Raw genomic sequence first — 25,975 nt, 5'->3', positions numbered from 1 at the left:
CCAGCCAGCCCTGGTGCTCTGCATCCTGCTCCAGGAGGAGGAATTGCGGTTGTCCGGGCTGGTTCCTCCCCCAGGTACAGGCTGAGCCGCGGTGGGGACAGAGGAGCTGCTGCCCCTGTGTGCCCAGGCTGCTGAAGCCAAGGCTGGGGAGTGTCAAACGCCGTCATTCTGCCTTTATTTGAGTATCTTCACATCTCATTCAACAAAACGGGGTTTTGAAAAATAAAGTGCCCAGTGGAGCTAGGCCTTTGGGTAGATAAATGCATTTCTGTAACGTTGCCTTACCACAATACAGCAAGTGAACAGCTTTCCCTGGGCTGGAAGTAATCGGCAGGACCGGCGCTTCGTACAGAGAAGTAGCGAACTACAGACCACGTACCATGACGCGCGGAACATGACACCCGACAGGAGCTTCCGTTTGGTTTTTTATACAAACCGATAGAATAAAAAAATCAGAGTGTAGTAGAATATCCAGCAACAAAAATGGTAGAAAGGATCTGTACCTGATCGTATGAAAGCAGCATCTCGGCAAAGTGCAGTGGCGTCATGCGTGGCAGCCGTCGCCCGCATGGGCAGGGTATTGCTCGGCGCGCCCCGGGCTGTGCCCCGAGGCTGGGGGTCGCGTGGCTTCCTTCGTGGCTCTGGCTAAGCGAGCAAAGCAGCGGGTAAATCTACGCGCGGGCATCGCTAACGGGGCAGCGGGAGCCGGGGTGGGCTGCCCAGCCCCAGAGCTCCCAGCCGGAGGCAGGGCAGGATTTGGCAGCTGGTGGGAGGCAGCAGCCTGCCTCCGGCATGGGGGGCTGCCGGCGTGCCCGGGGCCAGCGGGGCTGGGGCTTGGTGGGTCGCGGCCGCGCTCCGGGGCCGGGTCGGTGGTGGCCGTGCGGAGGAGCTGGCGGTCGGTGCGGTCCGGAACGGTCCGGAGGTGGGTGTTGGCAGTTCAGGTGTGCTTGGCCCTTTGGTCCCGCAACGCTCGCTCGTCCCCGGGCGGCTGCCAGGGCTGCGGGGGCTGCAAGCGCGTCCCACCCCCCGGCCCCGCTAGTCCCCTTTTGCCTCCTCCAGGATCTGGGGCAGGTTCTGGTCCTTGCGCACGGACAGCGGTTTGGCAGCGCTGCCATAGTCCTGGATGGCCTTGGGCTCGTTGGTGTGGTAGGAGCCCTTGTAGCGGTGGTAGTAGAAGTACAGCAGCACCAGCAGCGCCCCGAGCAGCAGGAGCAGGAAGATCACAACTGCGGGGGAGAGGCAGTGTTGAGGGGCTGGGGGGACACAGGGGCAGGGCAGAGGCGGGGGGACACTGGCCGGGCACTCCACTTACACCCGATGATGATCCCAATCCAGCCATCGTCGTGCACATGGGGGAACTCTGCAGAGATGGAGTGGGGTGGCTGAGACTGGGCTACAGCGGGGTCTTGTCCTGGAGCATCCCCTCTGCAGCTGATGCTTGCCGGCGGGGGCTCCCTCCCCATGGGGGTCCCACCGCGGCACCTACCTGTGCCCATGTACCAGGGGTCCATCTCGGGAGGGATGAGGATGGTGGTGAGGGGGAGCATGGAGGCACAGCTGGACTCCACCAGCTCCCCCCGGATGCTGTAGGGCCGCATGACGCTGGTGGGGTGGAAGATGGCTTTGAGGGGGACGAGGCTGTTAAACTTCACCCCCGAGAGGCAGCCTGAGAAGCCGGGCGTGTTGTAGCGTTGGATCTCGGGGTCAATCACACCAGTCTCTGCGGGGGCACAGAAGGAGAAGGCTCATCCCCTGCGAAGGGCAAGGACTGTGCTGGGCAGAGGAGACCCCAGAGATCCCAGCGTGGGAGGGGGCAGCCGAGGGCAGGACCCAGCTCACCCATCACGCGCCCCAGGTACAGGTTTTTAGGTGAGTCCAGTTTGCTGTCCACGAACAGGGTGAACTGCTGCTCCATGACGGGGAGATAGTCCACCTGGGGGGCAGGCACACGGCGTCGGTGCCCGCTGAGCCTCCTCTGCCTCCTGCCTCCCTGCCCATGCCCCCTCCCAGCCTGGCCCCCAGCCCTGCAGCCCCCCAGATGCCAGCGGGGTGGGTGCCCTCACCCCATACCTGGGTGTACAGCGTGCGGTGCAGGCGGGTGATGTTGACACGGTGGGGTCTCCCGTCCGTCACCGGCTTGGTGGTGAGGGCGAAGATGTAGGGGCTGGTGCCCAGCTGGTAGCGCAGTTGCAGGCTCCCTGCGAGCAGAGCAGGGCCCTCAGCGGTGCAAGGGCTCCCAGCAGGCGAGTCCAGCCCCTCCGTAGGGCTGGTGACTGGCATTGAGGGGGAGGAGGGTCCCGCGCAGCGCTTGGGGGGGCTCTGGGTGAGCCCCAGGGCAGGGAGCCCTGTCCTCACCGTCATCCTTGATGAGCACGGCCATGTAGTCCTTGACGAAGGAGCTGACGTAGAGCAGCACGGCGGGCGCCGAGGTGGTGCTGAAGCTGAAGCTGACCTCCTCGCTGGTGAGGTTGTAGCCAGGCAGGGGCTGCCAGGGGCTGCTGATGATGCTGGCGAACTCGCGGGCGGCGTACAGTGACACTGGCAGGATGTTGTACCGCACCCAGGTGCCCTCCTCGAAGTAGCCGCCGATGTCTGCGGGGGGACCCACAGGGTGACGGGACCGCCGGCTCCTCTCCCCCACCCCAATGCTGGGGAAGGTCCCCAGGCTCGGTTTGGGTGGGTGCAGCCCCTCACCGTGGTTGCAGAAGGGCCCGGTGAAGGCAGAGACGCTGCAGTTGCAGCTGTAGTGGCTGTAGCGCTCGACGCACAGCCCGCTGTTCTGGCAGGGCACCGGCGGGTTCTGGCAGTGGCCGGTGCAGTTGACCCGCACGCCCTCCGTCTCGTTGGCTTTGCCCTCCAGGTTGAGTGTCACCCCATTCATCCGCAACGCCCGCAGGCACCCCAGGAACGGGCGCATCTTGTGCTCCGCCGCGCCTGCAGCGGGGCCGAGACTCAGCGCCCTGCGGCACACGGGGACATGGGGACACTGGGACACGGCTGGGGGCTCTCACCGACGTAGAGGGGTCTGTCAAAGTCCAGGCGGACGAAGCTCTGGGGGGGGGCTGGCCGCACCACCCAGGGCAGCTTGTCCACCCGCAGCCGTGCCAGCTTGACGTTGAGCTCAGCCTTCACCTGGTGCCACTCGTCATCGTTCCAGGGCACCGTTGACCGGACCGTCAGGTTCTCGTCCCCATTCCCGATGTCGTAGGCAAACACCACATCCTTGGTGGCTGCAGGGACATGGTGTCGGGAGGAGCCCCCAGCCCCGCTGCCCCCCACGCCCCCGCTCTCCCTGCCCGCCCGTACTGTTGAGCTCGATGCGGATGTAGTTTCGGGTGCCGGGGTTCTCCAGGAAGACACCAGACAGGGCGGTGGTCTTGAAGTAGAAGGAGATGTCGAGGCTGTGGTTGGCCTGGAAGGTGGGGAAGAGCAGGGCTGCACCCCTGTTGAAGGAGATGGTGTTCCAGGTGTTGCCTGCGGGGAGCAGGAGGGGCAGTGAGGGATGGGCATGAACCCCCAGCAGGCAGAGGACCCCACGGACATGGACCCTCACAGGCACGGGCCCTCTGCAGGCAGGGGACCCTCTGTGGGTCCGGTCACTCACGGTCTCCATAGCACCTCAGAGGCCCCAGCAGAAACTGGGCTTCAGAGCCAGAGCGGTTGGTGTCTCCGACCACCACCTGGGTGACGGGCAGGTGGTCCACGAAGGTCAGCAGACCCTTGTCTGTCCTCCTGCAAATGGCATATGCATTGCAGGAGCCGGGAGGGGCTTCTGCCTCTTTGCCAGCCTGCACCCCTGGCTGACCCCCCCTGGAGCCTGCCTCCTCGTGCCTGCAGCCCCCCCCCGGCTCACCACAGCGCGTGGTCAGCATCGCAGTTGCAGAAGTACTTGGGGTCGGCGCAGTTCTTGTCCAACCCGCAGGCGCAGCGCTGGATGCCCGGCCGCGAGCCCCCCCAGTAGTAGTGCCGCTCGTTGTTTCGGCCCATCCAGAAGCTGAAGGGCAGCCCGGCTGCGAGCACAGGGGAGGGTGAGGACATGGTCCCACAGCATGGACCCACGGCACGGCCCCACGGCACGGCCCCGCTCCCCCTGGCACTCACAGGGGGTGTTGAGCAGGCGGGAGCTGTAGCAGTGGAGCTCGATGCGCTGCTCGCAGTACTCGGAGGCATTTGCCAGCGCTGAGACCTCGGCCCAGGAGGCGTTCCAGTACTCCACGGCCCCCAGGTAGGGCTGGTCCACGCTGGAGCCCGTCACCCGCGTGGCATAGTGGCGGTTGTGCCGGATGATGGTCCATGCTCGGTCCTCTGCAGAGGCAGGGGGCTGTTAGGACTGGCCCCCGGGGACACCCCTGCTCCCTCCATCCTGCTCTGGCACTGCTACACAGGCAGAGGCTGGTCCCTGGGGGCACAGGGCAGGGGGACCCCCATGCCCTCCCGCTGCCCTCACCTCGGATATCACAGTACACGGTGAAGGGCTTGAGCGGCCCGCTGCCATCCGGGTCGATGGTATAGTTCCCCGAGGTTTTCCCACTGACCCGGTAAGCATCACATGACTCCTTGTAAAGGGCTGGAAGAAGGAAATGGGGCTGGGGTCAGCGCAGGGGGGGCACTGGGCAGCAGGAGGGGCCGCAGGTGCCCATAGTGTCCCCGACCACGAGGTCCCAGGCTCACATTTGTGGCAGGTCTCCCCCTTGTACCCCGTCAGGTCGCAGATGCACATGAAGTCATCCCAGGACTGGATGCAGCGGCTGTCGTGCTCACACAGGTTGGGGGTGCACCTGAGAGCACAGAGGGCTCCTGTCCTGGCACCAGCGCAGCCCCCCAGCCCTCACCTGCTCCCAGCCAGCACCCCCATCCCAACTGATACCTGTCCGTGATGCCGCAGACGTTGAAGAACACGTTGAAGTACTGCGCCAGCCGGTGCCGCACCAGCAGCTCCACGTCCACAGGCTGCATGTCCACGTTCAGCATCTGCAGGCAGCCGTGGAAGGCTGTCTGGTTCGACCGGCAGCCGGTGACCGAGGCCGGCTTGGGGCAGCCTGCAAGGCACAGTGGGGTGAGCGGCCCCCAGGCACCCATCGCCCCTGACCCCCGCCCCGCCGCCCACCTCCAAAGAAGTACTGGCTGCCGGTGCGGAGCTGGAAGGGGTGTGCCACTCGAAACTCAGCGCCATCGTCATCGTCGATGGTCACCACAGCCGAGCCGTCGCGTGCCACCAGCTGCACCGAGTGCCAGAAGCCATCATTCAGGCGATGCCCTGCGTGGGGAGAAGAAGGTGCATGGAGACGCACCGCTGCCAGGCCGGCCTCCAGCCCCACGCCGGCTTCCCAGCCCACCTGCGGCAAACTCCAGCTTCTTCTTGCCAGGCTGGGCAATGGAGACGTTGATCTGCCCCTCGCTCAGCACCACCTCCAGGGAGCCCAGGCGGTCAGCAAAGCTGGTGTAAAGCAGGAGCCCGGCAGTGTCCCAGGAGCGAAAGCGGAAGCTGACGGACAGGCGGTTCCTCCGCGGGATCCCCGGCACCCGCACGTAGTTGTTGATGCCAGCAAAGGTGATGGGGTTGTTCAGCTGGTCCTGGCAGTAGTGGCCTACGCTGCCCTGGGGGTGACCACGGGAGGCAGTGAGGAAGGGGACACTCCCGTGGCAGGGAGCCCCCCCATCCCCACAGCCCTGGCCCTGATTGTCCCCGCTCAACCCCGTTGCCTGGCAGTGCCGGGCAGGTGCCCCGGGCCATGGACGACCTCATGCAGTCAATGCAGCATCGCATGGCTGAGCATGGCCACTGCCTGGCCTCACATCACCCCACAGCCGGGCTGGGGACCTGGCCCCGGGGAAGGGGTCACCCCGCAGCAGGGCTGGGGACCTGGCCCAAGGGGTCACCCCGCAGCAGGGCTGGGGACCTGGCCCAAGGGGTCACCCCGCAGCGGGGCTGGGGACCTGGCCCTCCTCCAGAAAAGGGGTGTTGTGTTCGCACAACAGATCCCCCAGGGCTGGACCTCGAAGCGGATGTTGTGTCTCCGGTGCCGGGCCAGGTCAGCGATGTTGACCCCATTGAAGATGATGTTCTCCACGCAGCCGCGGAAGTTTTGCCGGTAGGTGAGGTGCTGCTTGTCCTGGTCGATCACCCCCCCGAAGAAGAGCTGGGAGGCACAGGGAGGGCTCAGCCCCTCGCCGGGGGACACCGTGGGTCAGCATCCCAGCAGCTCCCCCAGCAGCACCCACCTCGGTGTCAAGGTCCAGCTGGTCGAAGGTGCCGTGGCAGCGGAAGCGCTTGACCTCTCCGTCCAGTGTCAGGTTGACGTGGTGGCCGTAGCGCTCAATGTGCAGGGAGTGCCAGTGCTGGTCGTCCAGGAGGCTGCCCACCTCCACCGTAGTGTGGCCCTCGCTGGCGTGCAGCGGGCTGCTGCCTGGGGAGGGGCAACCTCAGCTGGCAGCCCCCCAGCCCTCCAGCCCCCCACCCCTCAGCCCTGCCTCACCTAAGCTGATGTGCAGGAAGAGCCGGGCTTGCTTGAGCTCCACCGTGATGTAGTCACCCTGCGAGCCCTCCCCATGCATCAGCACCCCGTCCTGCTCCAGCGTCTTGAAGTTGAAGGAGATGTCATCTTGGAGGGTGCTGATCTTCTTGGCCCGGAAGCGGTAGGAGATGGCATCATCCCCATCGAAGTAGAGCACATGGGACCCTGGGGAGAGCAGAGCAGCCCCAGCCACGTCACTGCCCACAGCAGCTGACCACCCGGCGCAGGGAGCGCTCCTTTCGGCTATGGTTTGTGCCAGAGCTAACGACTGCAGACCTCTCGGACACAATTCCCTCTGGGAAAGGGTTTTCTGGGTGTGCTGGACCCAGGGGCTGGTCCCCTGCCACGTGGGTGGCTGGGCCAGGGTGCCACCCTGTGTGGGGCTGCCAGAGCCCCCGGCCCGGGTACTCACGGTAAGGGCAGCCGTAGAGGCCCAGGCGCAGCCCGATCTTCCCGCGTGGGTTCCAGGCCACCGGGATGATGCGGATGTAGCGCGCGAGGATGGGGTAGTGCAGGTCGTGCCGCACCACCCCGCTCTCATTCACGTTCCCAAAGAATGTCTGGGGATGAAGGGCCACCATCAGTACCTCCTTGCTCAGGGCTGGGGGGGGGTGTCCACTCCCCCCAGGGGACCCCCTCCCCTAGGGACCCCCGGGCTCCCCCTTACCCAGTTGCTGCCCTGCTGGAAGAAGGGTTTCCAGCTGGTGGGGTGGTCTCCGTAGAGCACGATGTAGCGCGTCAGCCAGTCGTAGGTGTTGAAGGTCCCCTGCGTGGCCACCGCATTGATCCGGTGCTTTTGCATCAGGTCGATCTGGAGCCAGGGCTGCTTGTCACGGGGGTCGGGGGACCAGCCGCTGGTGCCTGCGGGGGCGGGGGGGGGGGGGGCGGCTCAGCTGGTCCCACAGCCTGACACCCTGCAGCTCCCAGCTGACTACAGGTGGGAGCTGGAGGGCTGCGGGGCTCCCCCCCACCCCTGGGGGATGCTGAGGGCTCTGCTGTGGGCACCCAAGGACCCCTCAGCCCTGCGCAAGGCAAGACTTTACCGGGAACAGCCCCTGCCCACTGTCCCCCACCCCGCTTGCACCCCAGTCCCGCGAGGGGACTCACTGTGCAGCCGGGCAAAGCTGGACGAGTAGAAGATGTTGTATCTGGAGGAGGCACCGATGGATGAGGAGTAGAGGGGAGCAACAAGCTCATCGTAGCAGGGTCCTGCAGAGAGAGCAGGGTGGGGGGCTGGGCTCGGGGCACTGAACTGGGTGGTGTCCCTGCAGCAGCTCCCCCAGCTCAGCCCTGCAGACCCTGCAGGCTTTGCCGGGTCTGGGGACCCTGTGGACCCCACAGACCCTGGGGGCTCAGGGGACCCCACGGGCTCTGTGGGCTCCAGGGACCCTGCAAGCTCTGGGGGCTCTGGGGACCCTGTGGGTTCTGGGGGCTCTGGGGATCCCACGGGCTCTGGGGGCTCCAGGGACCCTGCAGGTGCTGGGGGCTCTGGGGACTCCGGGGACCCTACAGGCTCCAGGGACCCCACGGGCTCTGGGGGCTCCGGGGACCCCGTGGCTCCGTGGGCTGGTGGCGCGGCGGGTCCGGCTCCCGCTCTCCCCTCCCACTGCAGCGGAGCTGACACACCTCTGCGGGCCCCGGCGCCCGCCGCCTCCGCACTGACGTGGGCACCGGGACCCCCCCGCCCCGCCCCGCCCCACCCCACCGGGGCACGGTCCCGCGTGGGAGACCGGGGGGTCCTCGTGCAAACCCTCGCGGCACCTGCAGAGGATGCTCTGGCGGGGCCGAGGTCCCGAGCCCCTCGCAGGGCCCCCCCGGCGGGGCCGGGCAGAGCCCGGGCGCGTTTGCTGCACCCCCAGCCCCGACTGCAGGGCCAAGGGCAGCCGCGCTGCGCCCGTGCTGCATCACCCCTGCCTGCATCATCCCGTGCCTCTATCGCCCCCGTCTCCATCATCCCCTGCCTGCATGGTCCCCCGCCTCCATCATCCTGTGCCTCCATCATCCCCTGCCTGCATGGTCCCCCGCCTCCATCATCCCCTGCCTGCATACCCCCCGCCTCCATCGCCCCGTCTCCATCACCCCCTGCCTGCACGTCCCCCGCCACCTCCATCACCCCCACCTCTATCCCCCGCAGCCAGCGGGTCCCCGGGCCACTGCGGCCTGGGGGAAGGGGCCAAGGCCAAGGCCCTCGGCTCAGAGGGGCCGCAGAGGGCTGCTCGGTGAGGCCAGGGCCCTGTCAGCCCCCGGGCCTGAGCAGCCGCCCCCCAGCCCCACCCTCCCCGCGGACGGGACCGGCCCGGTGCAGCCCCTCGGCGGCGCTGGCCGAGGTTCTGACGGAGCCCGGCCGGGTCCCGCGGGGCCGCCCCCCGCCCCCGCCGGGATGCTCCGACACGGGGCCGAGCTGGGGGGGCTGGGGGGCCCGGGGACCCCTCCCCGGTACGGACATGGGGCCGCACCGGGCCGGGGATGCGGCGGAGCGGGGCGGATGCCCGGGGCAACCCGGGCATCCCCGGGCATCCCGAGTGCCCCCGGAGGCTCGGGGCGGGTGCGGTGCCGCCGGCGGGGGACGGGTGGGTTGCGGCGGGACGGCCTCGGGCAGTGCGCGGGGGGTGGGGGGTGGGGGGGCGGCCGCCCGTGTCCGGCGGTGACCTTGGGGACGACGCGGAGCGGGACGGCGGGGGATGCCATGGGGTGCCCGGGGGAGAACGGGTGATGCTGGGGAGAACTGGGGGGGGGGGGGGAGCTGCGGGGGCTGCTCGGGCGGGCCGGGGCGGCGGGGGTGCGGGGCCGGGCGGCGGGTGCGGTCCCGCATTGCGGAGCGGCCGCTCCCGGGGCTGCGGCCCCACTTACGTGCGAGGCAGCGGGGGCCGGGGCACAGGAGGCCGGCGCAGGCGGCGAGCAGAAGCCCGAGGAGGCGGCGAGCGCCCATGCTGGAGCGCACCGAGCGCCCTGGGCGCCGCCGCTCCCGGTGCTGCAGCCGCGCGGCGGAGCGGGGCCGGCGGCTCCGCCCACGGGGCGGGGGGGGGCGGGGGGGCGGGGGCGGCGGGGGGGGGCGGCTCCGGGACCGGCGGGGGGGCGCGGGGGCCGGGCTGGGCGTAGTGCAGAGCCCCGGGGCCCCTCTCGGCGTCGCCCCCGCGGCCGCACCCTCGGGGGATGCTCCCGCCGGGCACCCGGTTCCCCCGGTCCTCGGTACCGCTGCCCCGTCCCGGAGCAGCGCGGGGTACCGGCTGCCCGGGGCTGCAGCCGGGCCACGGCTCGTGGGCTCGGGGACTCGGGGGGTCTGGGCAGAGCGGGGCACGGGCAGCGCGGGGCGTGGAGCGGGCAAGCGGGGCCGTGCACGGAGCTCCCCGGGCATTACCCGTCCCCGCGTAGCCCGCGGCCCTCGCTGAGTCCAGCCCTGCCCTGAGCCCCGCTGGGACCGGCAGCCCCAGCTCCCTGCAGCCCCGGACTCCCACAGCCCTGCAAACCCACAGCCCTGGACCCCCACTGCCCCAGCCCCCCGCAGCCCCAGCGCCCCACAACCCCTGCCTCCCACAGCCCCAGCTCCCCACAGCCCCAAGCCCCCCACAGCCCCAGACCCCCAAAGCCCTGCAGCCCCACAGCCCTGGACACCCACAGCCCCAGCCCCCCATAGCTCCGGACCCCTGCAGCCCCAGCGCCCCACAGCCCCAGCCTCCCGCAGCCCCAGCTCAGCGCCCACGGTGGGGGAGGATTGGAGCGATGCCCACCAGCCCTCCCGCAGCAGATGTGGTGCCAGTTTGTAATCAAGCTGCAGATTAAGGCCTGCAGGTTTTGGGGTCGCCTGTCTCTCCAGTGGTGCAGAAGACGGGATTTAGCCTGTGGCTTTTTGCAAACATCTCCAGACACTCCTGGAGGCGATGTCGGGGGGCTGGCAGCTGCATGGCCTACATATGCTGCCTGCCCCACAGACCACGGAGTGCCCTGTGTCTCCCTGGCTCTGCAGGGGGTCCCGCGCTCCCAAGAGCCCAGTGCAGCACCCCCAACCCAGCCCCGAGGGATGGGGATGCACCGGGGGCCACTGGGTCCAAGCAGGCTCTGGGTGCTGGGTGCAGGCAGCTCCGCGCTGCTGGCACGAGGGTGCCCACCAGGCACTGTGGCACTGTGGTGGGCACCTGGCTGCCGCTGGGCAGGGCAGCGTGGCTGTCACCTGCGGGCAGCGGGTGCCGGGGTGGCTTCCTGCGCAGGCAGAGCCAAGCCTGGGGCTGGTGAGCGAAAGGGGGAACAGAAAGCCCCAGGTGCAGTGGGGCCAGGCGGCAGCCAGCGGCACACCATGAGCTCTGCTACTGGGAGCTGGAGCCCTGTGGCAGACCCTGCTGTCCCCCAGACCCTCGCAGTGCCTGTGGGTCCAGCCCCAGGACAGACAGCCACACCTGGCCTCATCCTGACACCCCAGAGGTGCTGCTGCTCTAACCACAACCCCACATCCCATCCCTGTGCTGGGTCAGGTCTGTGGCGGCCCTGGCAGGGGCACGCAGGGTCCCTGCTCTGCACACACAGCTGGCTGCAGGGCCAGCATTTGCCCCAGGACCCTCCTCCCTGCCCTTCCCCCCGGATGCAGGGTGCAGGATGGCACCCCCAGAGCCACCACAGAGTGGAGGTCTGCAGCCAGCATCCTTGCACTGTAGGAGGAGCAGAGGAGGGGGACAGACCCTCCAGCAAAGAGCCTTGGGAGCACCCCAGGGCCCAGGGGCTGGGCTGCCTCTGCCCAGCCGCCCTCCAGCCGGGGCACAGCAGCTCCGTGGCCCCGCTGTACCCTGAGCCCTGGCAGTGAGCTCCTGGGGCTGGCAGGAATCCTGCCCGCTCCCCACGCCCAGCTGGAGGCAGCGGGAGGGCCGAGGGCAGAGCTGGGATAAACCACGGCAGACAGCTGTAGCGGGAAGAAAGGGGGATTGAGGGATTACCGCAGCAAAGGGCTCAAAGCCCATTAAAGCTGGGGATCAGTTTGCTCCCCCCTGGGGAGAAGGAAAGTAGGGCCTCTGCCCCACAGGAACTAATCTGCCCCTTAATGAGGAGTTGGGAATTTTGTTGTCAACAACCAGCAACGCGCCTGCCCAGCGCCGAGGGGGTGTGGGGGCATGGGGCAGAGCTGAGACCCCCGACCAAGGGGGATGCCCTGCACCAGCAGCTGCCCCAGTTCCTGGAACCACCACATTTCCCATCAGGACGAACTGTTCCTGGACTGGGTTCGGCTCTGCTCGTCCCATCAGAGCAGCGTTCCTGCCTGTGCCGGCTCTGTGCCAGCCCACAGCAGCCCACGCTCTGCTCCTTGGCCCCGTTCGCTCCAGCCTCCCCTCCAGCCCAGCAGGGGCTGCCCCTGTGGGGCAGGAGTCGCAAACAGCCCCGGGGTGGGCTGGGGTCTCCTGCACGTGCTGTGTGCCCTTGACCAGACCCTGCTTCCCCGGATCGGGGACTCCCAGGTTTGTTCCCCAGCCTCGCGTGACAGGGGCTGAGCAGAGCTGCTATTTCTGTCCCCGGCACACAGATGCTAGCCACAAAGTAAAAGATGCAGGATGGGCTCTGGAGTGGGGTCGCATCTGCCTCCTCGCCTTCCTCCCCGGGGCTGGGTTTGTGCTCTCCACCGCTCTCGGTATCAGGAGTGGCACGTGGTCAAACCACAGGTTGCAGAACGCTGAGACGCCGACAGCTCCAGACTCACCGGCCAGGGGGAAAGGTCCTGTGGCGTGATGCAGGAGCAGGTGAGCAGCTGCAGCGTGAGGGGTTTGCTGGGGGCCAGGCGGGGACCCCCTCACTGGCTTTTCTTGTTGCTTTTAATCCGTTCTCTTGTGAGCCATGTGGGTTTGGGCTGAAAGGCAAAGCTCCAGGGAACGTCAGGCAACACCTGGTGCTCCAGGTCCCTGGGGTCCAAAGCAGGGAAGGGGCTGGGGGAGCTGCTAGGGAGTCAGCCTGCCCTGGCGCTGGGGTCAGAGCCCACCTGTGGTCCCAGAGCAGGTTTGGGGATCAGGTCTGGGCTCGCTGACGGGAGCCAGAGCACAACTGCTGTTGTGAGGCTGCTCTGAATCAGAAACGTGCTGCATCCTGGCCTCTGTGGCAGCGGGGTCGCTCTGCCCTGGAGCAGGGCTGAGAGGCTGGGAGCTGCGAGCACCGAGCACCGTGCACAGCTGCCTGCAACCTGTGCACAGCAGCAGGATGCTGCGGGACCTCCCTGGCTGGGAACAGGATTGGGCAGTGTGGGGTTGTGCCAGCACTGGGGTCCCCGGGGGGGGGTGGGGGGGTGGGTCCTTTGGGCAGGTCCCTGTACACTCCCTGCGCAAAGCTCCCACCTGGAGATGCTGGCATGGAGCCCCAAGGGCCAGATGGACAGAGCGACCAGGGCCATGGACTGGGTGCTGAGCCCCAGAGGACGTCAGGAGAAGCTCCCCTGCAGTGGGTGCACAGTTAGTTCGTGGGACAGGGTGCTGTGCTGGGATGCCGTGGCTGGGGTCACGTCTCGCCACCAGCTCTGCGCTGCAGGCGGCTGCTCGGGAAGCGCGTGGTTGCTCTCACAATGACTGAGCACAGCAAACCTCTGCTGCCTTGGGGTGGGTGTGAGACAGAAACCATCCCGAGCACAGGACCAGGGGCCACGGCACACTTGGGCTCCCCGTGGTAGGGCTGGGTGGAGGAGGGCTGCCCTGGGTGCAGTGTGTTGCACGCTGCAGCCGGGCTGCTGCCTCTGAGCATCCCTGACTCAGCCTCCCTCCATGCAGGTGACCCCCAGCCCCACCTCAGCAGACCTGATCACCACCACCGACTTCTACCCCTGGGAGGACGGGTACTTGTGGGAGGACGGCATGCTGCCCGAGCTCTGCGAGAAGCAGGCAGTGCAGGACTTAGCCCGCACCTACCAGCCTACTGTCTACCTGCTGCTTTCGCTGCTGGGCATGGTTGGGAACGGACTCGTGCTGCTCACGCACATCCGTTACCACCGGGCACACAGCATCACCGACGTCTGCCTCCTGCACCTTGCCCTGTCTGACTTTCTGCTGCTCCTGACGTTGCCTTTTGCCATCATCGACACGCTGCAGGGCTGGTCCCCAGGCACAGCTGCCTGCAAGGCACTGCAGGGCCTCTACGCCCTCAACTTCTACAGCGGCTTCCTCTTCCTCACCTGCATCAGTGTGGACCGCTACGTGGCCATTGTGCGGGTGCCAGCTGCCTGCCGCCTGCGCCCACGGGCTCGCCGCCACGGCTGGCTGACGGCGGGGCTGGCCTGGCTGCTGGCCACGCTGCTGGCACTGCCCCAGTTCATCTACAGCCGAGCGGAGCAGCACCAGGACCTCCACGTCTGCCGCATCGTCTTCCCCCCTGCAGTCTCGCGGGCAGCCCGGGGGGCCACCAACCTGGTGCAGGTCGTGCTGGGCTTCGTGGTGCCTTTCCTGGTGATGGTGAGCTGCTACGCAGCCGTGGCCCGGACGCTGCTGGCGGCCCGCGGTGCCCAGCCCCACCGGGCACTGCGGGTGCTGCTGGCCCTCGTGCTGGTGTTCGTGGCCCTGCAGCTGCCCCACAGCCTGATGGTGCTGCTGGACGCGGCCGAGCTGCTGGCCAGCTGGGAGGTGACCTGTGCCCAGAGCCGCCGCAAGGACATGGCGCTGCTGGTCACCGGGGGGCTGGCATACCTGCGCTGCTGCCTCAACCCGCTGCTCTACGCTTTCCTGGGCCAGCGGTTCCGCCAGGAGCTGTGGCTGTTGGCCAGCGATGCCGGCTGCGTGGGGCCCCTCGACCCGCGCTGCTCTAGCTGCCCCAGTCCCCGCCGACGGGCATCGCTCTCCACCTTCCAGGACATGATGTAGGGACACGGTGCTCATGGCCGGGGCAAGGACAAGAACCCTGGGGCTCGGCCCCTCCGTGGCTCCCCAGGGAGACCTTGCTCACGCACAGACCTGCCCTGGGCCCTGGCAGAGCAGCCTGGCAGGGGCAGCACCGGACAACCTGCATGGTGCCTGCACACGCGTGGACAGAGGGAAGAGCAGCCCCGCAGCGCCCGTGCGCCCTGCAAGCACCTCTGCTGCCCGGCGAACCGCTGGGCCGTGGGGACTCTGCTATGTCACATGTGCTGCAGGGGACCATGCGATGTCACATGTGCTCAGGGGGGCCATACAATGTCAACATGCTCCAGGGGACCATGCAATGTCATGCACACTCTGAGGGGGACCACGCAATGTCACCCGTGCTCTGGGGGAGCTGTACAATGTCACGTGTGCTCTGGGGGGGCATGCAATGTCACATGTGCTGCAGGGGACCACGTAATGTCACGTGTGTTCCAGGGGAGCTGTGCAATGTCAGGCATGCTGTGGGGGGCTCAGGATGATGGATGCACACAGGGGGGCCCGGGGGGGCAGCTGGTTCCCACCCTCACAATAAACCCCGGTCGAGTCCCGGTGGGCGAGTGCCGTCTCCGTGCGGGCTGGGGCTGCCCCAGGGGGGTTTGCTGAGCTGGGGCCGGGGCCGGGAGCGGGGAGCAGCCCCGCAGCCGCCCGTGCCCACCGGCGCTGGCCGGGGAATGCCGGCAGGCGGCAGCAGAACATCGGCGTTCCCTGCCTGTCCCCTGCCTGCGCCCTGCCTGCACCCTGCCCGCGCCCTGCCTGTCCCCTGCCTGCGCCCTGCCTGCACCCTGCCCGCGCCCTGCCTGTCCCCTGTCTGCGCCCTGCCTGCACCCTGCCCGCGCCCTGCCTGTCCTCTGCCAGCGCCCTGCCTGCACCCTGCCTGCGCCCTGCCTGTCCCCTGCCCGCTCCCTGCATGCTCCCTGCCTGCATCCTGCGTGTGCCCTGCGTGTCCCCTGCCTGCATCCTGCTTGAGCCCTGCGTGCGCCCTGCCTGTCCCCTGCCTACACCCGTGGCCCCTGCCCGGGCTCCCCCGGACCCGCAGCTCCCCGAGCCGGGGAGTGGGCAGGGACCGGCTGGGGCCAAAATGGCCAGGCCGGGGAGTGGGGGCTCCCGGGGAGCAGATGAGGGCCCAGGGACCGGATCCATGGTGGCCCCGGGGTGGGGGTGGGGTGGGGTGTCCGGGCCAGGCAATCAGAGGAGGTAGCTGGTGGGCAGGAGCGGGTGTCACCCCCCAGGGCAGCCCAGCCCCTGGCCGGGGTGGTAGCAGAGCCCATGCCACCATCCCCACAGGCAGGGGGCTGGAGGGGCTGGGGGTCCCCGGGCTGGGAACAGCAGAGGCCCCCCCGGCCCCCCCGGGAAAACCTGCCCTGGGTCCAGCTGGAAACCCCCTCCTGGGGCAGGGGGAGGCAGAGGGGCCAGAGGGACTTTCCCCTCCTCACTTCCCCATGAGCTCCTCTGCCCCAGCACATCCCAGCCCCGTGGCTCCCACCGCCTGCGGGGCCAGGGTGCTGCGGCTGGGGCTGGCACAGCCCGGGTGCCCTCGTCCCGCAGGGCTGGCACCACGCCAAGCGGCACAGGGCCAGTGCCAGCAACGCCTGGGGCCACCTGGCAGCCCCTACCAGCCGGGCTGCAGCACTCCGGGGCATCGGGAGGGTGACGGGGCCCGTCTGTGCTGCAGCCTTTCGCAGGGTCTCTGCAGCGGAGCTGGGCATGCAGGGAAGCACCTCCCGGTCCTGCTGGGGCTGGAGGCTGTTCCTGCTTGCCCGCAGGCTCCCGCGCGGGATTACCCAGTGCTCCGACTGGGAGAAGCCATCCCAGCCCCTTCACCTACTGCTGGGCCTGAAAGTGGTTACCGCTGACTCAGCAGCCGCAGAGCCTCGGTGATGGGCCCCTGGCCCCCGCAGCCCTCCGCTGACCCTGCTCCGGATTCAGGCAGCACCTGGCGCAGCAGCGCGGCTGCCCCCGCTCCCGGCCCAGCCTGCAGCCTCTGGCAGCCCTGCTCCCTTCCCACGCCAGCCCCACGGCACTGCTGGCATCAGCCCCACAGCCGTGCCCGTTGCTGCCCCACTGCCATGCTGCCATCTCCCCGCATCGCCCAGCCCCGCGCTGGCTCTGTCCCTTGCACGGCCGGTGGGCTCTGCCCCGGTGCCCGGTGCCACGGCAGCCCCAGGCTGAGGGCTCAGGCCCGGTGCTGGCTGTGTGGGAGGAGAGCTGGCAGCCCGCACCGCCGGCCCGCGCATCGCAGAACCACAGGCTCCCAGAGGCGGTGTTGACCCAACAGCTGTAGCGAAGCCAGAGCTCTGCCTGATGTGGTTTAACCCCTGCTGGGCTCCAGCAGCGGGGCCAGGACCCGGCCGCTGCCACAGCACCCATGGCACCAGGGTGCTGCAGCCCCGCTGCCACTTGGCAGGGCCCTGGGCTAGGCTGAGCCTTGATGCTTCGCCATGGCACAGGGTGTGACCCCACCACCAGCCCCCGCCACCGGCTCCTCTCAAGGGAAGGTGGCACGGGGCCGGCAGGACAAAGCACGGTGCCCTCCCGCCCACACCAGCCACCCGTGGGGCTGCCCACCGGCACCGCACCGGGTTGAGCCGCCTTCCCGGGACGGGTGTTGGTGCTGCGGTGGGGCCGGGGCAGCACATGGTGCCGGTGCCGCGGGGCAGCTCGACGCCGTGGCCCGTGAAGCCCCGGGGTGCCGGGACTGGCGCGCTCTCCTTGGCGCAGGGCCAGTGCCCGGTGCCGGTGCCGGCTGCAAGGTGGTGCCCGGTGCACCGTACCGGCGGTAGTACCGGGAGCCCCGGCCCCGCCGCCGCAGCCCGGCCGTGCGCACCCCCGGAGCTCCCCCCGTCCAGCGCGCGCCCCCGCCCGGCAGATGACGCAAGCGGCGGCCCCGCCGCCCCGGCCGCGCTGGCTCCGCCCCGGACCGCGCGCGGCGATTGGCGGGGGCCGGTGACGCGCCCGGTCAGGCCCGCCCGGGGCGGCGGCGACGGCGGCGGGGCCGGTCGCGGCGGCGGTGGCCGGTGCGCGGCGCGGGCGGGCGGCGGGCCGGTCCCGTCGCGTCCCGGTGCCGTCGCGTCCTGTCCCGGTGGCGGCGGGACGATGCCGTTCCCGGGCGGGCTGTGGTGGCTGCTGTGCTGCCGGCAGGGCTTCACGCTGCTGCGGCGGGACTACGGCGAGGCGGACCGGGAGGCGGACGGCGAGGCCGAGGAGGAGGAGGCGTCCTTCGAGCTGCGCGCCCAGGGAGACCAGGTGGGCCGGCACCGGGACGGGCACCGGGGCCGCGGCGGGACCGGCGGTGCGCGGCTCCTCCCGCCCGGGGCGCACGGCTCTGCCCGGCCCGGTCCCCGCCGCCCCAGCGAGCGCGGCCGCCGCCAACCTGGGCACATCCCCGCCGGTCCCGCTGCCCGGGCTGCCCTCGGTGGGGGCGCGGGGCAGGGGGGTCGGCCCACGGGGTTCGAGAGAGCCGCTGCCCCAGGGCGGGCACTGGGGGTCCCGGAGCGCACCGGGGCAGAGCCGGGGCTGCAGGGCTGGATCCCGGCACGGGGCTCTGGCTGGTGCTGCAGCGGTGGGATGCGGGCGCCCGTCGGGGGTCGGGGCGCAGGCGAAGCCGGGGCGCTGCCAGGCCGGTGGGCCGCGGTGCTGTGCTGCCCGCACCGTCCTGCCCCTGCCTGCTCCTCGGGGCAGAGCCCGCTGGGCTGCCAGCACCCGTGCCCACTGCGGCCGTGCCTGCCCTGTGCTGCTGCCGAGGTCAGGGTGGACAGGGTGCTGGGGGTCCCCACGGGACAGGTCCCCACGGGACGGGTCCCCGCGGGATGGGATCCTCGGGCCCGGCTGTGTCTGTGCACAGACCTGCCGGAGCAAGCCGGGGCTGTTCCCAGCACGCAGCGTCCCGGGAGCACGTGCCGTCTGCGGGGAGCAGGCCTGGATCTCCCCGCTCCGGCTGCTTCCTCTGTTTAGGGAAGCGGAGCAGCGGAAACCGGCACTTCCTCCGGCTGGGCTGTGTGGGGGCTGGCTGATAACGTGGGGTGACGGGGGGAGCCCCGGCTCCCAGGGGTTCCTCCTGTCTGTCGCTGCTGCCTCCCGCAGCCGCGGGGTGCAGCCCTGCCTGGAAAGGACGTGGGGAGCGGTGACAGCCCAGTCTCGCTTGCTGCAGCCCCTCTCCCCCAGCCCGCCGTGGGGTCTGTGGCACAGCTTTGCCACCGCTGGGCTGGGCTGGCTGCGCAGGCCTGGGGGCAGCCCTGAGCCCCCCGCACCGGCTGTACCCTGGCAGCGGGTCCCCTTCCCCAGCGGTGCCAGCCCTGTGGGGTGGTGGGCAGCGGGCACAGCAGCAGGGCTGGAGCTGGGCCCTCTGGGCGCCCGGTGGCAGTGCCAAGGGCATGGCAATGGCAGGAGCCATCTTTGGGCTTCCCGCATCCCATGGGCTGCGCTGGCTCCGGAGGTCCGGGCTGGCGTGGGCGGCTGTGACGCCAGCTCCCCAGGGAGCCCTTGGCTGCGGCCGGGGATCCTCGGAAACCCACAGCTCCGGCCGCCCCTTCCTCGGAGCGTGGGAGCAGCCACTCCAGCCGTGCCGCCGCGACTCCTCTCTGTTTATTTATATCCATGAGAAGGAGCCGGCCACCACCGCCACCTCCTCCTCCCGCAGATGAGGAGCCGGGCACCGTCTCCGTGCCTGCAGCCGTGCAGGAGCGCGCGGAGCCCTCCCTGGCAGTGGGACAGTCGCTGGAGGAGCTGGCCCCGTGCACAGGCGCTGGTGCTGTGCGACAGGTGCCCTTAATGCCACGGGTCAGCAGCACCCGGTCTTGCCCTGCAGCTCAGCCATACCTGCAGCGGCTCCCCCCTCCCCGCCACTATTTTTAGCAGCCGTCTCTTTTTCTTGGCGTTTCGTGGCGCGCTCCGGCCTGTCGTGCCTCCGGCTGCCCCGTCGGGCTGCATCTGGCAGGAGCGCCCGTGCATCTCCCAGCACAGCATCCACTGGTGCCGCCGCATCCACTGGTGCTGCCGCATCCCCGCACCCCTGCTGGGGCACCCTGCCTGCTCCGGTGCCTGCCCGTGCCTGGGCTCTGCCTCGTGCTCCGGCACGTGTGACGGGGTCATCACGTGAGCGGCACCGTCCACGTCAAGTTGTGCTGCACAAGGAGGAACCGGCCCCTGGTCCCACTGTGGAGCCAGGGACTTCCCTGTGCCGCGTCCCACCGCCGCGGGCAGGAAGTCAGCAGCCCCATCACAATGGGACTTTGTGCCGTAAGCGTATTACTCAGCACTGACCTTGTGCAATTCTGCACGGTATTCAGCCTGCCAGGGCAGCCGAGGACACGCAGCCAGCACGCCCGCCGGCTGCCCCCGCGCCCCCAGGGTGCCCCAGCTGCATCCCTGACTCCCCTGGGGGCACCGGGGCTCCCTGCTCTGCGGCAGCAGGATGCGAGCCAGTCCCTCTGGGCCCAGAGCTGGGCTGGCAAGCAGTCAGTGGGGGGATATTTGGGGGTGCCAGGTGGTGACCATGAGGTTGAGACGTCTCCTTCCTCCCCAGGGGTCCCTGGAGGTGAGCCTAAGCCAGCCCACCCGCAGCAGCAGTGGCTCGGAGCGGTGAGTGACCCCCTGCCTCCAGCACGCCGGGCATCCCGTCACCTCCCTCGTGTGGTGCTGTAGGAGCGGGGGGCCTGGCGTGCCGTGGGAGGATGTGCTGGTACCAGTGTGCACCGCACTGCCCTGCCCATGGGGACAACACCACGCTGTGCCAGTCTATCAGCTAGAGCAGAGGACAGCAGAGCCGGGACTGCCGTGCTCCATCCCCATCCCTGGTGCATCCTCGGGCACGTCTCCATTTCTCTGCCATGCCAGATGGCTTGGCTGCCGTGGGCTTAGCCGATGGAGGCCACGCGTGGCTCCTCCTGTGCTTGGAGGCTCCGCTGGGCTGGAGGCTCTGCTGGGCCATGTCCACTGGTGGAGGCTGTGCCCTGGGGTGGCATGTGCCCAGGGAGATGGGATGCTGGGGCACAGGGGCCTGCTCCTGTTCACTCCCCGTCCTCCCAGTGCCGACGCCGCTGCCAACATTCCTTCCTGGTTGTTCATTTTCCGAATTCCTTGGCAGGGCCGTGACTGCAAACAGCTTATTTTTAGCCAGGGTCATCTGCACCCGATGGCTCTGCTGCGTTCCCACCACGGGGTTGCGGGGTGCCCAGAGCCCCTCGGGACTTGGCTCACCCCAGGCCCTGGGCTGGCTCCCTGCCTGGGGGCCGTGGGAGACACCCGTGGGCACCTGGGCTCAGCCCCGTGTTGTCCCCAGGTCCCTGCTTGTCGCGGAGGAGATGCGCAGCCTCATCATTGAGAAGGGCCCCGGGCCAGTGGAGGATGACCCCGACGCTCTTGTGAAAGGTGGGCACAGCCGAGCTGCGGCACAGGGGCCTCTGCCTCCGGGGTAGTCGGGGCTGGCAGGATCGTGCCCCAGCTGTGGCCGGATCCTGTCCCAGAGGGACAGGGAGCACCGGCTGGGCTGGTGCCAGGAAGACCCTGCCCTGTGCGGGGGAACCGGTGGGACAGATGGTGTCGACGGCAGAGGCTGAGGGTTCCCCTTCCCAGGCTGGCTGCAGCGGGAGGTGCGGGGCGGCATGAAGACCCCCTGGATCCGGCCTCGGAAGTACTGGTTCGTGCTGACTCCCGACTCCCTGGACTACTACAGCAGCAACGAGAAGGGGGCCCGGCGGCTGGGCTCCCTCGTGCTCACCAGCCTCTGCTCCGTGCTCTGGCCAGACAAGCAGACCTACAAGGAGACGGGTAAGGTGCCCGTGCCCGGTGGCTGGGCTGCGCCTTCGCAGCCCCTCATGCCCCGCATCGCTCTCCCAGCCCCGGCGGCCTCCATTGCCCAGAGGAGAGGCAGCGCTGAGCCCCGGGGCATCGAGCCGGCCCGGCTGGGGCAGGGGACCCTGGGGCGAGGGTGCTGGTGGGCAGCGGGTGAGCTGTTGTGTCCCTCGCAGGCTACTGGAGTGTGACGGTGTTCGGGAGGAAGCATTGCTACCGCCTGTACACGGAGCACCTGAACGAGGCCGTGCACTGGGTGTGCGCGGTGCGGAAGGTCATTGACAGCAAAGCACCTGTCCAGACGCCCACCCAGCTGCTCATGCGCGATGTCGAGGTGAGCCGGTGGCATGGAGCTGCCCGCGCCTGCAGTCATCGGCAGGGCTGGGATGGACAGCCAGGGTCTCGCATGCCCTGGGGTGGTGGGTGCCTGTGCTAGGCGCTGGGTGGGCAGCTCGTCTGCAGCTGCTGCCATTGCTTCACCCTCCCAGGAACACTGCGGCAGCCCCGAGGTCCTGGAGCAGATCTACCGCTGCAACCCCATCTTGCGCTACACCAGCAGCCCCCTCTACGCTCCCCTGCTGCCCTTCCCCTATGGCAGCCTGGACCAAAGCGGTGAGCACAGAGCCGGCTCCCGTGCCCCGGGCTGGCAGGAGCGATGGTCCCGTGCCCTCTCTGGCCCTGGGTGCGGGTACGGTGCCTGGGTGCTGGTGGGGCAGGGCCTGGGGAAGCCCGTGGGGCTGTTAACCTCCCCCCATCCCCTACCGCAGCCCCCAGCCCCCGCAGCTACACCACGCTGCGTGATGAGGCCGTGAAGCTCTTCAACTCGCTGCAGCAGCTGGAGTCGGAGCGGGACCCGGTGCCGCTGATGCAGGGCGTCCTGCAGACCTGCCTGGACCTGCCGCCGCTGGTGGACGAGATCTACTGCCAGCTGGTGAAGCAGACCACGGAGCCGCCGGCGCCGGGCGGGCAGGGTGACCTGCACTACTGGCAGCTGCTCACCTGCATGAGCTGCACCTTCCTGCCCTCCCTGCCCATCCTGCGCTTCCTGCACTTCCACCTGGACAGGCGAGTGCCTGCGGAGCTGCCGGGTGCCAGCTGCCGCCAGGAGCTTGCCAAGTGCCGGGGCCTCCATTGGTTTGGTGCCGCTGTGACCCCCCTGGCATCTCTTGCAGGACAGAAAGCCGGTTCCCCGGCTCGGAGATGGCCAAGTACGCCTGCTTCATCCGGGAGGCACTGGGGAAGACGAAGGGGCGGGAATGTGTGCCCTCCCTGGAGGAGATCCTGGTGCTAATGCAGCGGCAGGAGATGATCTGCACCGTGCACTGCCCGGGGGCACCCGCCTGCAGCGTGGCCATCAGCTCCCACACCACCGCTGAGGAGGTGAGGGGCCGCGTCCGCACCGGGCAGGGGGCTTGGGACATGTCGGCACGCAGGGCTGGGTGGGCAGCATGCCATGGGAGGTGAGGGGCTCCTGTGGGTCTCTCCCAGCTGGGCTGCGATGGAGAGGGGCTGGGGGCCACCTGCCTTTGCCCACCGTGACCTGTCTGTGTCCCTTTGCAGCCCTGAGTGCCGCAGCCAGGGACGCGCAGTCACCGTTGGTTGCCTTTGTCTCGCCCCAGGTGGCCCAGGAGCTGGTGTCACGCCTGGGGCTGTCCCAGAGCCCCAACCTCTTTGCACTCTACGAGCAGTCCCGGCGGCGGGAGCAGCCCGTGGGCAGCACCACGCTGCTGGCCGACGTCCTCACCAGGTTTGAAAAGTAAATGTCCCACTCTTCTGCCTACGGGGGAGCGGGGCGGGGGGGCCACGGGTGGGAGGGGACGGTGTGGGGGTGCCTGCCCCCACGCTGATGGGGTCGGCACCTTCTGCCGCAGCCTGGCCGGGGAGGAGCGGGAGCAGGACCCGCCGTGCCGGCTCTGCTTCAAGCACTACGGCTTCCTGGACACGGACAGCGTGCCGCGCGACAGCCTGGAGTTCGCCCTCCTCTTTGAGCAGGTGAGAGCCATGCCAGGGTGGCCGTGCCAGGGCTGCTGTGCCATGCTGTGCCATACTGGGGTGGCCATGCCATGCTGGGGCAGCCGTGCTGTGCCCTGCCCAGGGTGGCCATGCTGTGCCGTGCTGGGGTGGCCATCCCAGGGCTGTTGTGCCATGCTATGTCGTACTGGGGCAGCCATGCCATGCCGGGGTGGCCGTGCCAGGGCTGCTGTGCCATGCTGTGCCATACTGGAGTGGCCATGCCATGCCGGGGTGGCCGTGCCAGGGCTGCTGTGCCATGCCGTGCCATACTGGGGTGGCCATGCCATGCCGGGGTGGCCGTGCCAGGGCTGCTGTGCCATACTGGGGCAGCCATGCCATGCCGGGGTGGCCGTGCCAGGGCTGCTGTGCCATGCCGTGCCATACTGGGGTGGCCATGCCATGCCGGGGTGGCCGTGCCAGGGCTGCTGTGCCATGCTGTGCCATACTGGGGCAGCCATGCCATGCTGGGGTGGCCGTGCCAGGGCTGCTGTGCCATGCCGTGCCATACTGGGGTGGCCATGCCATGCCGGGGTGGCCGTGCTGTGCCATGCTGGGGTGGCCATGCCAGAGCAGCTGTGCCATGCCAGGGCAGCCATGCCATGCCATGCTGGGACAGCCGTGCTGTGCCCTGCCCAGGGTGGCCATGCTGTGCCGTGCTGGGGTGGCCATCTCAGGGCTGTTGTGCCATGCTATGTCGTACTGGGGCAGCCATGCCAGAGCAGCTGTGCCATGCCAGGGCAGCCATGCTGGGGTGGCTATGCTGTGCCATGCTGGGGTGGCCATCCCAGGGCTGCTGTGCCGTGCCGTGCTGGGGTGGCCATGCTGGGGCGGCCGTGCTGTGCCCTGCCCGCGGTGGCCATGCCATGGTGGCCATGCTGTGCCAGCTCACGCTGCCTTCCTGCAGGCGCACGAGATGGTGCTGCGGGGCTACGTGCCCACATCTGAGGAGACGCTGCAGACGCTGGCGGCGCTTCGCCTGCAGAGCCTCAACAGCGACTTTTCCACCCACGCCCCCTTCCCGCGCCTGGAGGAGCTCTTCCCACCCCACGTGCTGCACGCCCGCCTGCCAGCCCCCCGCCGCCGACCCTCCACCAAGTGCCGGGGGGCCCGGCTGCGCGCGGGGCTGCTGGCCGGCGGACTCTGGGGGCAAGCGCTGGCCAAGCAGCGAGCGGAGCGGGACCAGCGCCTGCGGGGCCGCCTGCGGGAGGAAGGGGCCAGCACCATGGCCGCCATCGTGGAGAAGTGGAAACTGCTGCAGGGCATGGGCCGGCCCGAGGCCATGGCCGCCTACGTGGCGCTGGTGCGGGAGTGGCCAGGCTTTGGCTCCACGCTCTTCGATGTCGACCTGCGCGCGGTGAGGCCCCAGTGGGGCGCGGGGACGGTGGGGGGCCCTGGCAGCGGGTGGTCCTGACCCCCGTCTCCCCGCAGAGCCCGGTGGGGGCCGGGCCGCAGCGGCTGTGGCTGGGCATCGGGGCCAAGGCTGTCTCGCTCTACAAGCCGGGGGAGCCCGAGCCGTTGGACAGCTTCTGCTACGGCCGCATCTCCTCCTTCGGCGCCTCCGACAGCAGCACCTTCCGCCTCTCCGTGGAGGACCGAGACCTGCTCTTCGAGACCTCCCAGGTAAGAGGCAGCCAGCCCTCCGTTCTCCCCTGCCCGGGGGCCGCAGGGTGCTGTGTGCTGCCCCGCCGTGTCCCCTCTGCCCCACAGGTGGACGAGATCGCCCAGCTCCTCAACACGTACCTCGCCTCCGCGGGCGCCCGACAGCCGCTCCGGCTCCAGGAGCCGACCCCCAGCCCCCCCACCTCGGACCCCCCCACGCTGCCCCAGGGTCTGTGCCCCCCAGCCGTGCCCTGGCAGCACCGGCCACCGGTGGGCTCCTTGGGCAGCTAGCCCGGTGGCTGGCACGGCCACGCAGGTGCTCCTGACGGCCGGCGCGGGGAGGGCGGCGGGTCTGTGCCGGCCCCCGGCTGCTCCCTGGAGCAGGGCGATGGGGTTCGTGCTCCCCGCGCCGCCGTTGCTTTTCTAGTTATTTCCTTAATTTATTTTGAGACGCCCGCACCCCCCACGTCTCCCAGCACTTTCCCTGGAGGGCAGTGGGGCCGCCGTGCCACGGTCCCTGGTGATGCCCCCAGGCCTGTCCCCGTCCCCTGCTCCCCTGTACCCCAGTGCCTTCGCCTCCAGCACTGGTGCTGCCTGGCAGCTCTGCCCGTGCCCCGGCTCTGGCCACCCTTGGCAGAGGGAGCCGGGCGGCGGTGCTGTGCCATCATCCGTCCGTCCGCTGAGCCCACCCCTCCCGGAAAGCTGCGGGCGGCTTTTGGCCGAGCCACTTCGGGGACCAGTGGGCTCCCAGTGGCTGAGCCCTGCTGCTTTGCGGTGGCCCCGTGGCAGGGCTCGTGGTGCAGGGGTGGCCGGTGGGGTGGCAGCTGGTACGGCTGGGGCTCAGCCCCTCAGTGTTGCCTCTGTAAAGTTTGTGTCGGTTCTGTCTTGGGGGGGGTGGGGTGGGCGGGGGGTGGGGGCGGGGGTGTTTGTTTTTCTAAATAAATGCACAAAGGAAAAACTGGGCCTCCTGTCCCCGAGCTGAGGCTGGCAGTGGGAGGCTGGGACGGTGTGATCCCTGGGGCAGCGGGGCCTGGGACAGGCGGCGGGACAGGGAGGAACAGCACAGCGTGTCCTTGGGGGCAGGGACCGCCGGCCCTTCGGCCCTTTGGCCAGCGCCAGCAGCCGGGCTGCTCGCTGCACCCTTTGGCATTTCATCAACAGCGCGGGCAGCTCGGCGGCCGGCTCCCCGGCACCCCCTGGCACTGGCCG

At 69.4% G+C, this 25,975-nt stretch overlaps 3 protein-coding genes across 5 annotated transcripts; 2 read left to right on the top strand and 1 right to left on the bottom strand.

Moving 5' to 3' along the window:
- Window positions 1–160: 160 nt before the first annotated feature.
- On the bottom strand, window positions 161–9,533 carry CNTNAP1 (contactin associated protein 1). The gene is made up of 24 exons (XM_080370002.1): window positions 9,366–9,533; window positions 7,623–7,724; window positions 7,183–7,376; window positions 6,928–7,075; window positions 6,477–6,680; window positions 6,223–6,407; window positions 5,997–6,140; window positions 5,337–5,598; window positions 5,108–5,257; window positions 4,868–5,039; window positions 4,672–4,778; window positions 4,448–4,567; window positions 4,102–4,305; window positions 3,854–4,010; window positions 3,605–3,732; window positions 3,307–3,474; window positions 3,012–3,230; window positions 2,695–2,934; window positions 2,356–2,592; window positions 2,071–2,198; window positions 1,840–1,933; window positions 1,487–1,720; window positions 1,313–1,360; window positions 161–1,226 (listed from the first exon to the last, which is right to left on the bottom strand). Exons 1-24 carry the CDS (start codon window positions 9,442–9,444, stop codon window positions 1,036–1,038), a joined length of 3,915 nt encoding a protein of 1,304 aa, XP_080226128.1. The 5' UTR covers window positions 9,445–9,533; the 3' UTR covers window positions 161–1,035.
- A 6-nt stretch (window positions 9,534–9,539) lies between these two features.
- On the top strand, window positions 9,540–14,830 carry CCR10 (C-C motif chemokine receptor 10). 2 transcript variants are annotated; one of them, XM_080370018.1, is made up of 2 exons: window positions 9,540–12,931; window positions 13,244–14,830. In XM_080370018.1, the coding sequence occupies exons 1-2, from the start codon at window positions 12,824–12,826 to the stop codon at window positions 14,324–14,326; spliced, it is 1,191 nt and encodes a 396-aa protein (XP_080226144.1). In that variant the 5' UTR covers window positions 9,540–12,823; the 3' UTR covers window positions 14,327–14,830. The 2 variants fall into 2 exon arrangements, with proteins under 2 accessions (XP_080226144.1, XP_080226145.1); XM_080370019.1 differs by having other exon boundaries at window positions 9,543–12,232.
- A 2,628-nt stretch (window positions 14,831–17,458) lies between these two features.
- Window positions 17,459–25,674, top strand: PLEKHH3 (pleckstrin homology, MyTH4 and FERM domain containing H3; the record flags this gene model as incomplete). 2 transcript variants are annotated; one of them, XM_080369167.1, is made up of 13 exons in its annotated part: window positions 17,459–17,608; window positions 19,887–19,942; window positions 20,643–20,731; window positions 20,936–21,130; window positions 21,331–21,488; window positions 21,643–21,766; window positions 21,922–22,219; window positions 22,327–22,534; window positions 22,774–22,901; window positions 23,026–23,146; window positions 24,072–24,521; window positions 24,596–24,787; window positions 24,875–25,674. In XM_080369167.1, 13 exons carry the CDS (start codon window positions 17,459–17,461, stop codon window positions 25,055–25,057), a joined length of 2,352 nt encoding a protein of 783 aa, XP_080225293.1. In that variant the 3' UTR covers window positions 25,058–25,674. The 2 variants fall into 2 exon arrangements, with proteins under 2 accessions (XP_080225293.1, XP_080225292.1); XM_080369166.1 differs by having other exon boundaries at window positions 22,774–22,910.
- Window positions 25,675–25,975: the final 301 nt, after the last annotated feature.

Source organism: Falco punctatus, assembly GCF_963210335.1.
Source record: "Falco punctatus genome assembly, chromosome: 19".
NCBI classification, from domain to species: domain Eukaryota; kingdom Metazoa; phylum Chordata; class Aves; order Falconiformes; family Falconidae; genus Falco; species Falco punctatus.
This window is presented reverse-complemented; position numbering and strand designations above follow the sequence as displayed.

Bases quoted from the DNA above. Each gene is read 5' to 3' on its own strand.
- CNTNAP1 (XM_080370002.1), bottom strand. From the start codon at position 9,444: ATGGGCGCTCGCCGCCTCCTCGGGCTTCTGCTCGCCGCCTGCGCCGGC. The intron at 5,258-5,336 runs GTGGGCTGGGAA...CTCCCCACGCAG, and splicing joins GAAGCTGGAGTTTGCCGCAG to GGCATCGCCTGAATGATGGC. The intron at 5,040-5,107 runs GTGGGCGGCGGG...TGTGCCTTGCAG, and splicing joins CAGCCAGTACTTCTTTGGAG to GCTGCCCCAAGCCGGCCTCG.
- CCR10 (XM_080370018.1), top strand. From the start codon at position 12,824: ATGCTGGCATGGAGCCCCAAGGGCCAGATGGACAGAGCGACCAGGGCC. The intron at 12,932-13,243 runs GTTAGTTCGTGG...CCCTCCATGCAG, and splicing joins TCCCCTGCAGTGGGTGCACA to GTGACCCCCAGCCCCACCTC.